The sequence below is a fragment of the Lathamus discolor genome, chromosome 2 (assembly GCF_037157495.1).
Source record: "Lathamus discolor isolate bLatDis1 chromosome 2, bLatDis1.hap1, whole genome shotgun sequence".
Classification (NCBI taxonomy): domain Eukaryota; kingdom Metazoa; phylum Chordata; class Aves; order Psittaciformes; family Psittacidae; genus Lathamus; species Lathamus discolor.
The window spans coordinates 153,129,720-153,144,231 of NC_088885.1; the positions used below are offsets into that span (position 1 = coordinate 153,129,720).

A 14,512-nucleotide genomic window follows, 5' to 3' on the forward strand; every position below is an offset into this window, starting at 1 on the left:
TTCATTTGCTTTTACGTCCTGCCTTCCAAAATTTAAACTATGAATCAAAAGACTGTCTTCCTTTCTGCCTTATGGAGGTACATAGCATTGGTGCTTATTAGGAATGGCTGAAGTGTACTCCTTATAGAAGCAGAATTATTTGCTAGATAATGAAAGATAGTGCAAATGAAAATTGTATGATAGTTTCAATAAGAAATATGCCCACAGCCACGAGAAAATGTTACATTAAAATGAACATTTTCATACAAAATACTGGATTTTTCTGGAAAAGAAACTTACATTATTTCTATTTCCTCAATATAACGTTTCACAATTCATTACATCAAAACCAATCACGCTGAGAGCCAATGTGAAATTTAGGAATAAAACCATACTACAGTTTATTGAAGTAAAACATATCTCTAACCTAAACACTTCACAGAAACATTAACAACCCTTAAAACTCTTTCCAAGACACATTTCAGATAAATGGGGTGTTTTAGAATTAATTCTCTTCAATTTTCTTCTAGTATATAAACTTATCTCTAGTACAATAGAATGGCAAACCTTCAGAAAAAATTAAGGTGGCAATGAACAGTGATGAATGGGGTTTGCTTTCCTGTTTCCCTATGACATTTTAAGGTACATGCTAGATGAGCTGTCTCAAAACCAAAATCCAATAATGTTTGGTTTATATTGCAACATGTATTTTTGGCAAGTAAAGATAAAAATAAAGATAAAGATACTAATTATAAATTGTCCAAGGATAAAACAACCCTATGCGAAAAGTCTGAATATAAAGTCAAAATTCCCCAAATACTAAAATGTTAAGATGCACAATTGTCATCAAACAGGAAAATGTGTCAATTTTAAAACTGGTGTCTGAAGTTCCATGCTTTTCTAAATCACTTATCAATAAGCATGATTTCTATGTTTTCTTACCTTAAAAGAGACATGTTGTTCCATATGACGGAGGAGCTGTGGTTTTTGGGCAGCTGTATAGTCACACACTGTACATTTAAACTGCTTTCCTGAAACGGGAATAGAAAATGGAATATTTTTTTTCTATTGAAGGTGAGAAAATTACTGATTATATTTTCTCATATGAACAATACCTGAAGTCTGGCACTTACTCTGCAAAATTTTGGTTAAACAGAGCTAAGAGCAGGGTAAGGAAGAAAAAAGGCCTGAATGTCATCTTTAAATTATGAGCATTAAATAGGCTAAATGCTTCTGGGATAGTAACTTGGGAAAGAAGAAAAAGAATTGTTATAGTGCAGCCTAAATGAAAGAAGGAAATCAATTATTTACAACTGGAGGCACAGTTATTTTGCTACCTGTAAGGTACACTTGGAAATCCTTAACACACAGGTGCTTGTTTATGTTCACGTGTTTTTACCTACTTCTCTCCCAAGCACTGAACTGTTATGATTCAAATACATTTTCCTTTCAAAGCATTATCTCTCCCATATAACCTTTTTTTCCTTATGATTTAAAACAACAGAATTTCCTTCCTTTTATTCTCTGGGGTTCATACTCCCTTTCTCCATTATTTCATCTTTAAGACTCTATCAGCCTGTTACCTCCAGCCAAATAACAAGATGTATTAAATAGAGAAAGACTTCATTCTTGCATATTAACTGCTCGTAGCTGGTAAAATGTATTTGACTTGATGTGGAATAAGCATGTATTAAAAACTAATGCAAAAGCAAAAGAAGTAAAATGGAGGATGGAGAAGAACAATACAAAATATTCTGTATTATCCTGAAGAGATCAGATTTCTTCAGAAGTTACAAGTATTTTATACTAGGTGTGAAAGTTTCCATAAAACAGAGCTAAAAAAAACCTTAATACAATTTCTGACATCAAATTAATATAATGAAACCCAGGCTTTCTGATTTATTTCTAATCACAAACAGTAATAAGCCCAAACTATGGAACTGTTTTCTATCATGCCACTCTCGAGAAGTCCATCTTCTGAAGAAGAACAAAGCAGACAGAAACCTACTTTATATTCCACTGGTTAAATTGACCTTGCAGGGCTGATACTTGAACAAAAATTGCCTGGATTCATAAGCCAGGAAGACAAGATTCATAAACAGCAAAACATCATTCAAATTCATTCTTTGTGAAATACCTGAAGAACACTGGATGTGCGCTAGCAAGAACTTTTGAAGTGCCGTCACTTTAGAAAGGGACATTGGGCAAAGAGAAACTGTCAGCATTCAAAAGGCTGAAAGTCCCTTGACAAATCTGACACTACGTTCCTGGAGACAAATGTTACCTGATTTTTCACAAGTGTCTGGAAGGCACGAAGAGGTTATTGGGGTAGACTTAGTGAGGGAAATTTCTTAAAGAGTCCACAGACAGTGCGACTCTGCTTCTGCCTGAGCCGATGGCAAAATGCATTTCCAAAGGCATGGGGAATTTCTTGGAACACTTTTGGAAGTGTAAGAAGCAAGGCAAAAGAGTATAAATCTTGGATTTATTTGCATCAGTCTAAGAGTGAGGTGCATCAAAAAGGAACATTTAATCACTTCAGTTATTGCAGAGAATGATGACAGTCTGAAGCCAGATAAAAAAGGCCCCTGGTAATAACACTGCCTCTAGAGTCATGGTTTCAGCCTGACCTAGCAGTAAATGATAAGAGAATATAGTTCCATGCATGCAAATAAATGTTTAAAACTAACTTCATACCTTTAAGCCAAAGCCAGGCAACGCAAGTCCTGCACTACAGTGCCAAATTTCAAAGCAGCCTCAGCTGAATTGCAGTAATGGCTTACACACACATATATTTTGTTGAAGAAGTAGAACTAACTCCCAGGTAAAATAAAATTCAACTTTCATTGCTGAATTTCACTATTTGGACGCACCAGATGGTGAAAACAAAACAGAAAGGTTTTGAAATGAAACCCCATGCAGAGAGGTTTTTAAATAGTCTAATCGTGCTTTGAATGTCCTTTTAATTCAAATACAATCTGCCTCCTTCTCCCAGCCAGGAATCAGCTGAGGATTGCATTTGATAAATAAAATCTTGATTCTTGCATATGAAGTTCAGATGTATGGGCAGCACCTGCTTGAAATACTTGAAAGTACTTTTGGAATAACAAGTGACTTACTCATGGTAATACTACAGTAACTATAGGCTTCCTAAAATATAGAATCATAGAATGGTTTGGGTTAGAAAGGACCTTAAGATCACTCAGTTCCCACCCCCCTGCCATAGGCAGGGACACCTCATGCTAGACCACGTCACCCAAGGCTCTGTCTAACCTGAACACTGCCCTGGACTTGCTTGTCCAACCTGAACAGCAATCCTCAAACACTGCCAGGGATGGAGCATTTACCACTTCTCTGGGCAACCTGTTCCAGTGCCTCACCACCCTCACAGTAAAGAACTTCTTCTTTATATCTAACCTGAACTTCCCCTGTTTCAGTTTAAACCCATCACCCCTTGTCCTATCGCTGCAATCCGTGATGAAGAGTCCTTACCCAGCATCGTATCAATGCAAAAGGGATCATATTCTTCATTTATATATGCAGATATAAGCATAAATAACATAAATATCTCTGACAAAACCTTCACATAGATTCTAAAGTTGCAAGAGAGCACTGTGTGCTTTCTAGGAAAGAATAATACTAATGAATATGCAATTTTTAATAAAAATTGTTTAAATTAAATGTTCAATAGAGTGAAATGAGGTTTCACAAGGTTGCATGAGTAACAACAATCAATCTACTAAGTAATAATGAAGGTCTGCACAGCTTATCTTGCTATTTTCAATTTGACAATCACAGAGGAATAAAACACTGTTCTATCCCAAATTCTCATACAAAAGATGATATTTTTCTGGATTTGCATCTCACTTATTTCTGTTATCACAGAAATATAAAGATTACAGAGCAAATTCAGCTGCTGCATGTGTGTGTGTAGAGAACACATGCTCAGGCTTGCCACTAGATGATTAGACACAGCTGCAGGAGCCATGCCTCTGTTGGGCTACTGGATTTGCCAACTCCCAACAATACTCTTGCAGAAGTAGCAAGAGACTGAACTATGCAACTATTTGTGCTTTCAAATTTCTATTGAGATCAACAATTGTCTGTAAGAATATAAGGAGATATAAAGCAAACACAAAATGTCTCTAGTATTGCAGAGACAGCTGGTTTTCTTCCACAGATACTAATTTTGCAAAGGTTTGAATTATTTCACAGTGTCTCATAGGGATAAACAAAATCTATAGGCAGCACTTTGTTCAACTGAAAAATGCTTGTTAGCAAGGCTCTGTAGTACAGGCAGTATTTATTGCCTTGGAATAAACTTGCACTTAATAAACATACACTTACCATCAGCAGTATGAAGGAGTTTATGGCTCTTCAAAGTGCCTTTTGATTTGAACTTTTTCCCACACATATCACAAAGGTGTGTTTTCTCAGTGCTGTGACGATTCATATGGGCTTTCAAGTTACTCTTGCTGCGAGTGGCATACTCACAGAGGGAGCATTTGAAGGGTTTGACACCTAGGAATAAAAATACATACTATGATACAAGCAAGCTGAACCTTGTGATGAGAGCAGGGACATGTGAGCAACACAAACAAGGTCCAACAGTTTTAAAATTTGGCTATCTGAATTTAAGAAATCTCACCTACAGCCTCTGCATAAATGATACCAAGCTCTTGACAGCATCATTTAACTTACTGAAAGGAGGGTTTCTTTCAGAATTAAGTACTTCCCTATTGAAGCCAGTCACTGAGTTTAACCAAGGATATACTAACGTTTTGGTCTTGGTGTGTCCATCCTCCATTTTGAAATAGAGTCCATAGCCTAAATCGATGCCTAGCTGGTATAGATCCCTCTAAAAGTCTTCAGATAACAATCACCGAATCACAGAATAGTTTGGGTTGGACAGAACCTTAAGATCATCGAGTTCCAACCCCCCTGCCATGGGCAGGGACACCTCACACTAGACCATGCTGCCCAACGCTCTGTCCAACCTGGCCTTGAACACTGCCAGGGATGGAGCATTCACCACTTCTTTGGGCACCCTGTTTCAGTGCCTCAGCACCCCACAGTAAAGAACTTCTTCCTTGTATCTAACCTGAACTTCCCCTGTTTAAGTTTTAACCCATCACCCATTGTCCTATCGCTACAGTCCCTGATGAAGAGTTCCTCTCCAGCATCCTTGTAGGCCTCCTTCAGGTACTGGAAGCCTGCCACCATTCTTCATTTAATACCATAAAGAATGAAGAAACCAGTTTTACAGAGGACTGGTTAATTAGGCACTTGTGCAAAGCTGTGTTTTATTGTTAGTTACTATCAGGCTGGCTACTGCCTCACATTGTAGTACTTGTTTTTTAATTTATTATTTTTGGCCCCCTTGGTATTATGCAAGCACTTACAATTTCACTTCTCTCAAACAGTCCAAAGTATGTAACAGAGAGAGACACACAGTACGTCATCTAACAGGTCTACAAGAACAAAGTAAATCCTTCAAAGAGAAGTCGAATAAATCTGAATTGGCAGAGTAGTTCAACAGTTTCATGAGGCTCTGGCAGTTTTAGAATGAAATTCATGACCTCAGAACTAGATTTACAAGCACGAGGAATTATAGCCTACTTTAAGCAGACTTGATTGCACACTTTGATTTGGAAATAAATTCCTATTCACCTCTTTCTCACACTATTCAGATGGGTTCCAAGCCTTCTTGGCGGAACAAACAAACTGTATCTAAAGGAATACACAAGTAATAGCTCTAAGCCTACAATTCTGCATTACCTAAACTCCTTAATGGAGTAAAGGCTACTGAAAAGAAGCACCAGTACAGTACACAGACAGGTGAGCTCATAGTTAAAGCACTCAAACAAATGTACAATACTAGTACAAATGTCTGAAGTATCTGCTTGGGAACAAACACTTTGGAACCAAAATGCTGGTTTGAGAACATCAAAACCCATTATCCCCTTTATGCAGAGAGAGGGCTAAAGAAACCAAAATCATGCTCAAACACTATAGTCAATCTGTTCCATACACTATTAACTGATTAAAGAGCATACAAGTGGTCTTCCAATTGTTATAAAAATAGACAGACTGGGTAGACACAAGATTTTACTGGGCATAGATTTTAAGTTGAAGGAATTTTTAACCTGTCTGTTGCCACATTACTAGAATTTCTCCCTAAAACGTCATAGATATGAATAGCATTATCTTATGGATTTTTCATCACTGTTTATGCCCGTGTCAGCTATTTGCCATGCTCAGCATGATTTAACTAAAATACACACAGAATTTATATGTATACATCAAAGCAACCAGATTTCAACTGTTTCCCTAATAGGTTTCCAGTCCAAGTATTTTTGGACAAATGTGAAAGCAGCAGTTACCCATGAGAAGACACATAAAATCACTTGCTTGAAGACTACTGAGCATGCATTTAATTCACTCCTCCTTACTCACTTTTATTACACAATACTTTTATAGATGTTTATGAAGGAGTTTTTGGGAAAAACTGAATCAGAAACATACTAATTTTATAAAACATTTAAGCTGTCTATTCCTGTTATGAGTGTGCAGCTCCATATGCGATCCAGAATGTATTAAATTATTTAGCCTCCAGCATAGCTTAAGGATTTTGATTCAGGTATAGCCATAATTTTGAATTCCTTTTTATATCAGCAAAGCTCATGTGGAATGAGACTGATTATATACCCGAAAGCTTAAAAAGCAGAGTTTTACCTTCATGAGCCCAAATGTGACGTTGAAGGTCTGATCCATTCTTCATAAAATAAAAATCACAGTAGGGACATTTCACAGCTCGCTTTCCAATAAGTCCTTTCAGCTGAACTCTTCTGCCAAGAATCTCAGAAATAGTCGTCATTGAAACCTCTGAGAGAAATATAAAAGGTAATAAAAACCAGAAAGACATGAGGGAATTTGTTCTATAAGTAATACTAGCTAGATCATGATTCACTCCAACTTTTTAAAAGTTCTACTTCCCCTACTGTCACTCAAATAAGACCTGAGCAAGGAACATAAGGACATCATTTCCTGCAGGGTTTCAATTCATATCAGTCATAGCTATAATGGTCAGAATGTCTGATAATCAGGTATAAACTATAAAGAAAAAAACAGACTCATGGAATAATGTGATTGGAAGGACCTCTAAGGTCACCTCTCCAAGCTGGGCCAACTCTGGAGTTCCAACTTCAAAGTTACATCAAGTTGCTCAGGGTCATATCCAGTCCTGTTCTGAACATATCCAAGGACAGAGATTCTACAACCTCTCTTGGCCCGTTCCAGTGTTGGATGACCTTTACAGTCAAAATTGTTTTTCTAATTTCTAATAAGAACCTCCTTGATTCAAGTCATTGCCCTTCACTGTAGAATCCCAAGCAGATTCTGGCTTTGTCTTGATTCTGGCTCTGTCTTCTTCTTAATGTCCTACTAAATAGCTGAAGACAGCAATTAAGACTCCTCGCCTTTGCTTATTCAGGCTCAACACACTCCACTCTGTAAGTTTTTCCCTCATACGATCTAGTGTTTCGGTTGTCACAGTGAAAAAGCTTAAAATAATTAAGTTTAAATTAAAATGCCCCAAATACACATAATGAAAACATTGCCAAATGCTTTTAAAAACTAAATCAAACTAAAAACTAAATCAGTGCATTTCAGATGAATAAAACGCTATCACCTGACCCAAGCAAAGTACAGCACTCTAAATACTAAGACATGAAAGCTGATGACTTAATATGTCCAAGATCTTATAAAATTTGAAAGTTACAGTCTAAACTTAAGACTTTTATCAAATATGATCTGTCATAGCCAGTGTCCTGATGATTGGTCCCAGAGTGGAATAAAAAATCCTGCCTGAACTCACATGCACAAGGAAAGCAACCTCAAAAGGGAAATATAAAAGCCCATGAACTGAGCAGAGAAAAGTTCTAAAAGTACCCAAAGAAAGGAAAATACAGATACAAGTCTGAACCCTCATCAGCCTTCTATGGCTTAGATGCTTCATTCATGAGTGCAGGCTAGCGTGTCTGCTCCGCAGGGATCTATCTCGTGTCTCAGACTATTAAGAAGCATCAAATTAAATCAGTGGACGAAAAGATGGAGAATTCTGAGAGCTGGGACCAGAATCCAAGACTCAACTTTTGTTGCTCAGTATCCAAATCATTTGGCAATAAAACCGAACTCTCTTATCTTGCTTTGAATACTGATATACCAAAGTCTACAGAGACTTTTGCCCTTCTGCCTTCATGAGATCAGAATTTAACTCTTATTCTCTGCAAACCTAGAAGGATTACTCTTTTATTTCATACATTCTATTTGATGAAACAGAAGAGACAAGAGAGGGGTCACACTGAATGATATTAAGGAAAGAGAGAGACAGAAATAGCATTTTAATGATACATATGAGAGGGCTTCACTTTAAATTAATTTTTGATATGTCGTTTTAAAATCCAGTTCCTTTTAACAGTATCCATTTTCCCTTTCAACTTTATTATTTTCCATTTATGTTGTTAAAAACAACTGCACCCATAGCACTGCAGTACATGTTATTTTGTCATCAGATCCCTCACATTCATTTGGCTTGCAATGAAGTATGCTGTTCAAATAAAGGATTTCCTCCTGATTACAAGGACAGCACACACAGGAAGAGATTTGCGCATTAATTCTCCTCCATACATTTAAACAGTGCTATTGCATTAAGTACTGCATAGGCATATCTTAAATGCAGTATTTCTTTCCTACCAAGGAGACACATCTTATAAATCTGGTACTTTGCTTTCAAGTTCTATTCATATATGAATTAAAAATGAAGGAGGTGATCCTGCCCCTCTACTCTGCTCTTGTGAGATCTCACTTGGAGCACTGTGTGTAGTTCTGGTGTCCCCAGCATAAAAAGGACATGGAACTGTTGGAACAAGTCCAGAGGAGGCCACAAGGATGATCAGGGGACTGGAGCACCTCCCGTATGAAGACAGGCTGAGAAAGTTGGGGCTGTTCAGCCTGAAGAAGAGAAGGCTGCGTGGAGACCTCAGAGTAACGATGCTAGGGAGGGACTCTTCATTAGGGACTGTAGTGACAGGACAAGGGGTAACGGGTTAAAACTTAGGGGAAGTTCAGGTTAGATATAAGGAAGAAGTTCTTTACTGTGAGGGTGCTGAGGCACTGGAATGGGCTGCCCAGGGAAGCTGTGAATGCTCCACCCCTGGCAGTGTTCAAGGCCAGGTTGAACAGAGCCCTGGGCAACATGGTCTAGTGTGAGGTGTCCCTGACCATGCCAGGGGGGTTGGAACTAGATGATGTTAAATCCTTTCCAACCCCAACTGTTCTATGATTCTATGATTCTAAAAAAGAGGACACAAAAATAAGAGGCTGTTCAGGTTTTCTTTTTTTAATCTTTCCTCTATTATAACCCAGAGTTTAAGAGAAGCCACTTTCCTGGGTCAAAAAATTTACATTATACTTTTAAAGGGATTAGATACCAAAATGCGGGAGTTTAGCATGCCAGGGCTCTAGAGGTAACTGCTATTTCTGGACCCCTGACACAATGTACACTAATAATTCAGCAGTTAATGGAGGAGTGCTGACCAATGGCAACCTGTAAGGGCACAGTACATAATGTACTGCTAGTTCACAGATCACATTATTTAGGGAGGCCTCCTATACTCCCCGGCTGAGACAGCACAAAGGATTTACAGGCACAGCACCCGAGATTCAATTTCTATGCTCAGTGGGTGACACACCTCCTGACTACAGTATAGCACAGAAACCTTTCCTCATCTCAATTTGCTGCATCAGACATGTCCTGATGTATGACAAGCCCTTCAACCACACTATTGTAAAGTAGTCTGCAAATAAAGAGGTTTGGTAACTAAAGAGCTGAAGTAAGAGTTAGGCTGAAATTGAAGGAAATTGTTTAAAACACGGGTCTAGCACTATCTAGTGGCAATAGGAAGATAAGAAATTATTGCTTTACCTATTATGTTGTAATTCTGACAAAGACAAGAAAAGTTACATCATTTTAATTGGATTTTTTCTTTCCCAAACTTAAGTTTTGAGTATGGCTGGTATTTTATTTCTTGATATTATGGCAGGTGATCAGTAACATTGTAGACAAGTTAATTAAAGAATATTGGCCAATGCAGTCAACTCTCCTTTACCCACAGTAGCAGGGCCTTTCTATCTGTCCTGGTTTTAGATAGGATAGAGTTAATTTTCTTCCCAGTAGCTGGTGCAGTGCTGTGTTTTAGCTTTAGTCTGAAGAACAATGCTGGTAATATATTGATATTGCAGTTGTTGCTCAGTAGCACATATGCTGATCAAGGACTTTTCAGTCTCAAGATCTGCCAGTGAGGAGGGGTACAATAAGCCAGGAGGAAGCAGAAACAGGACACCTGACCCAAACTAACCAAAGGGGTATTCCATACTGGGCCCAGTATATAAACTGCGGAGAGTCACCCAGAAGGGACCGATAACTGCTTGGGTTGGGCTGGGCATCAGCCAGTGGGTGGTGGTCAATTGTATTATGTATCATTGCTGTTTACTGCTTGTCTTCTTCCCCATTTTAGTTTTGTATCTCTCTACTTGCTATTTCCCTTATCATTATTATTAGTAGTGGCAGGAGTATTATATTGTACTTTAGTTATTAAACTGTTCTTATCTCAATCTAGGGGGTTTACATTCTTTTGATTCTCCTCCCCATCCCAAATGGGGAGGGATGAAGGAAGGGGATGACAGAGCAGCTGTGTGGTGCTGAGTTACCAGCTGGTGTTAAACCACAACACTATTGAACATAATACTGAGAAGGAAAGTAGAGACACATCAATGCAGCTCTGCCAAGCTCTCATCAGTCCGATTTAAATCAGTGCCTGCACCAGTCACACTTTGGCACTGAAGTCCCAAGGTTTGAGAAAGGATTATTTACTCAGTCACAGCATGTTGACTCACTGCACATTTTATGTTGAGCTTGCACTGATAAATCAGGTTCATTCTAGTGATGATTCACTAGAATGAGAGGTATAAACAGAGTCTGAATGGGCTGCAGTGGTTATCTTGGATCCAGACAGGCTTGTCAGCTCCAGTTTAATATTGATCATACTACACTCCAGATGGTTCTAGCAAGAGACCTGCTGCAGACTTCAGTTGGCCTTGGAGGTAAAGCCAAGCCACACACCAAATGAGCACACACAGCATCAGCTCAGGGACTTCTGCCTTCACACCAATCACAAAATTAGATGTAGACTCTTCTCTTCTGTTGGAATATAATCACATTACACTGCTCGCTCTAAACCTTTATCCCTTTATGGCAATAGACTGAGAAATTTTCCTTAATTTTTCCTTACCAGGGTGATTTGTCTTGATGTGAGATTTTATAAGTCGATCTTCAGAAAATGACTTCTCACACACAGGACAGGAATAACTCTTTTTATCCTTAAGTAAGGAAGGAAGAAAGAGATTGCATTATCAGTCTACTGGTGTAATCACCATAGTCATTACTCAGTAATACATGGTTCTCAACAAAGCTATAATTGAAGGTTCAGCTTTTAACGAAAGAAATGAAGATACTTATAGTGAAGCAAGTGAAGGAGAAATATTAAAGTATTCTAAGCACACCATTAATCCCCATGAATGAAGGGCTCCAAGTTACAGCACATGAGAATATTCACAATAAATGTAAGCATTATGTTCTGACTGACTCCTTAGAGAATCAAGAGTTGAAAGATGAGGTCACAGAACAGAAGAAAAGGGATTTGATGTAAGCAGTAATATTCAGGGGTTTTTGAGGTTTTTCACAAAGTCTACCCTTCTGAAACCTAAGGATTAGATCTCACTATTCTGAAGACACCCACCAGTAGGTATATTTAGAAAATGGCCTGAAATTGAGCACAGGAGTTAACAATGACAGATGACACTACTCAGTGTCTGCATTTCTAACTACTTCATAAATATTCAGCAGTTTATGTATTGCCAATAAAGTATTATTCTCCTATTTTGATTTCAAAGCCAGCCTGTAAGTTGTCTTTCATCAGTTTCACTGATGTTATGGAAGACTAACACCATCAAACAAGTTCAGCTGGAGAGTTTTGATGCAATTTCTTCCTATATGCAATTTTAGTGTAATTGCAATTTTAATCTTTTTGTGAATGTATCAAACTCCACATAAAAATGTAGGGTTTTTCTCAATTAATTGTTTTTTTGAATAGAAGATTCAAGGAATCTACAAGTGCTGACAAAATCTTATTAGGGAAGAGCTGTTCATTTGTGGAATTAGGGTCTTTCAAATGATACAACTTATTACCCCTAAACCTGTTCCTGCTGATTTCACACTTCTACCTGAACACATTACTCTAATGAAGATTGGCAGATTAACTCTAATAAAATCCTATAGCAATGTTTGAACCTCTTCAAAGGCTGGGTTGCACGATCACATTCATAATTTGGCACATGTAAGAAAGACATAAGCACAGCATCATTTAGGGGCTGCTGAGGGGCCAGCGGCAATTTGACACATCTCCGTCAAACTGTTCCTCAAACTTACTATATAACTGCATTCAAAATACACAATAAATGAAAACTGAAGACCAGCAACACCCAACTGTATATTAAATGTATACTAGTTATTTTCATTTATTTATACTGGTACACTTTTAATGTACAGTTGGGTGTTGCTGGTCTTTAGTACTTTCTGTATTAAGTATTTCCCAGCGTGCCCAGAACACTAAGACAAATATACCGTGCTGTTTCATAAAGTTTAATTAAGAGAAAAACCAAGCAACCAACACTCCCCTCCACATACACTACTTTAAGTCAAATACTGTTAATTGTGACAACTCTACATTCTTGCTAATACTTTTCATGACGGCAAGACTAGAAGCCTGCACCTGAAAGAGCCAAAATCATCAGCAAATGCATCAAAAACTACAGAGTAACATGGAAGTACAGGCAAGAACACATCTTTCTACGTGAGGATGGTAACAAAATTTTTCAATAACAGAATAATTCAAAGAGCTTTCCTCAAGCAGCTAGAAAGTCATCATACCAAGTTCCACAGCAAATGATCTTCAAAAGGGGTGTCTTTTTCAGTGTAACAAACAGATTGCACTTCGGAGCACTAAGTCCCTTCAAAGTGACTGTGTCAAGCGCCAGCCTCTCACCAAAACCATCCAGATAAAACCAAACCTTTCACAGCTTTTTTGTCCTGGCCAGTCCCACAGACCTTTGGAGTGTACACTGTTAGTTTTGACTGTTTTAAGCGCACTTCTGTCGCTGCACTGGGAGCTTGTGACAGTGCTGGTCCCTCCGTGTAATCCCATCATTCTCACAACCAGCCTTCAAGAAATACCCTGTTGCAAGCTAAGTATTTCAGAGCACACAGGTCACAACACAGAGCCCCAGAGAAGGTCACCATCACGGCTCTAGCTCGTCAGAACGTCCTTGTCATACATGATGACGAAGACACTTTGAAGGCCTTAGGCTGAGATTGTAGTAATATCTTCATCACATTCTCAGCATGCAAGCTTTCCTCTGGTAAGACTAAAAGTTATTTATCCTATGCCTTTCTGGAGTGCCTGCCTTTTAAATGTCTTTACAGATGTTTTTTGAGGGTCACAAACAGAAGTAAAGTATCAGGAGAACTGGATCTACCTTTGTTGGGGACCAGCTGCATGGTCCAATCAGCTACTTCAATTTCAAAGTCACTTCCACACCTCCTGAGATTTGCTTAATCTCCCTATTAGCCAATTTAAGAATATCTAAGCAACTTAAAATAATTCCAAAATGAAGTGAGCTTTCTGACTGAAAGCACTGTGCACGTTCCACATCAGGAATGAATTAGGGCCATAAATATTCTTAAACCTAACAAAAAGATTAATCTAATACTATCACAGAACTTTCTTATTTATGCTAAGTTTCATTCTAAAATAAGGCTGCTTACATATACAGTGATGACAAGAAAAATGAAAAGCCTCTGTATACGCAGCATTTAAACCAACAGACCACTATGGAGTTTATTTAACAAATCAAATAGTACTAAATATGACTTACATGCAAAACACCAGAAACATTAGAAGCTATTGTATCACACTCATCAGGAATGAGACATTCTGATGATACAAATATCTCTTATGAACATACACAGAATACGTATGATCATATATTACAGCATCTACAGGACAATCCTGCCACTAATTTTGAACGAGACTGTGTGAACTCCTGACAGTTTTGTTATCAATTCCGTTAATAGTGTAAAATTAAGACCATGGCCACAATAAAAAGTGTTTAGGCCCAAACTGGATAAATACACTACAGAAATGAACAATCCATTCCCCTCCTTTTGTACAATTTTCTAGCGGACTACAGAGTCAAAGCCTGCTCCTACATCCATTCAGATCAACAGAAATGTAATTTCTAATGCCTAATGAAGTGGAATTAGTTCCCCGAGTTATACTTCAAAGACCGAGGATGCCCAGAAATCTTCATTATGGCATTAAAATCAGAATTTTCACAGAAGATTGCCAAATTATGC

The 14,512-nt window shown here is 38.1% G+C and overlaps 1 protein-coding gene across 3 annotated transcripts in view; it reads right to left on the reverse strand.

The window, feature by feature from the left end:
- The window catches only part of ZFAT (zinc finger and AT-hook domain containing), a 75,962-nt gene that overhangs the window by 22,393 nt on the left and 39,057 nt on the right, over positions 1-14,512 (reverse strand). For all 3 annotated transcript variants that reach the window (XM_065669004.1, XM_065669005.1, XM_065669006.1), the window contains exons 8-11: positions 11,331-11,418; positions 6,715-6,864; positions 4,327-4,500; positions 922-1,010 (exon numbers count right to left, since the gene is read on the reverse strand). In XM_065669004.1, coding sequence (XP_065525076.1) covers positions 922-1,010; positions 4,327-4,500; positions 6,715-6,864; positions 11,331-11,418 — 501 coding nt within the window. The remainder of the gene's footprint in view (positions 1-921; positions 1,011-4,326; positions 4,501-6,714; positions 6,865-11,330; positions 11,419-14,512) is intronic.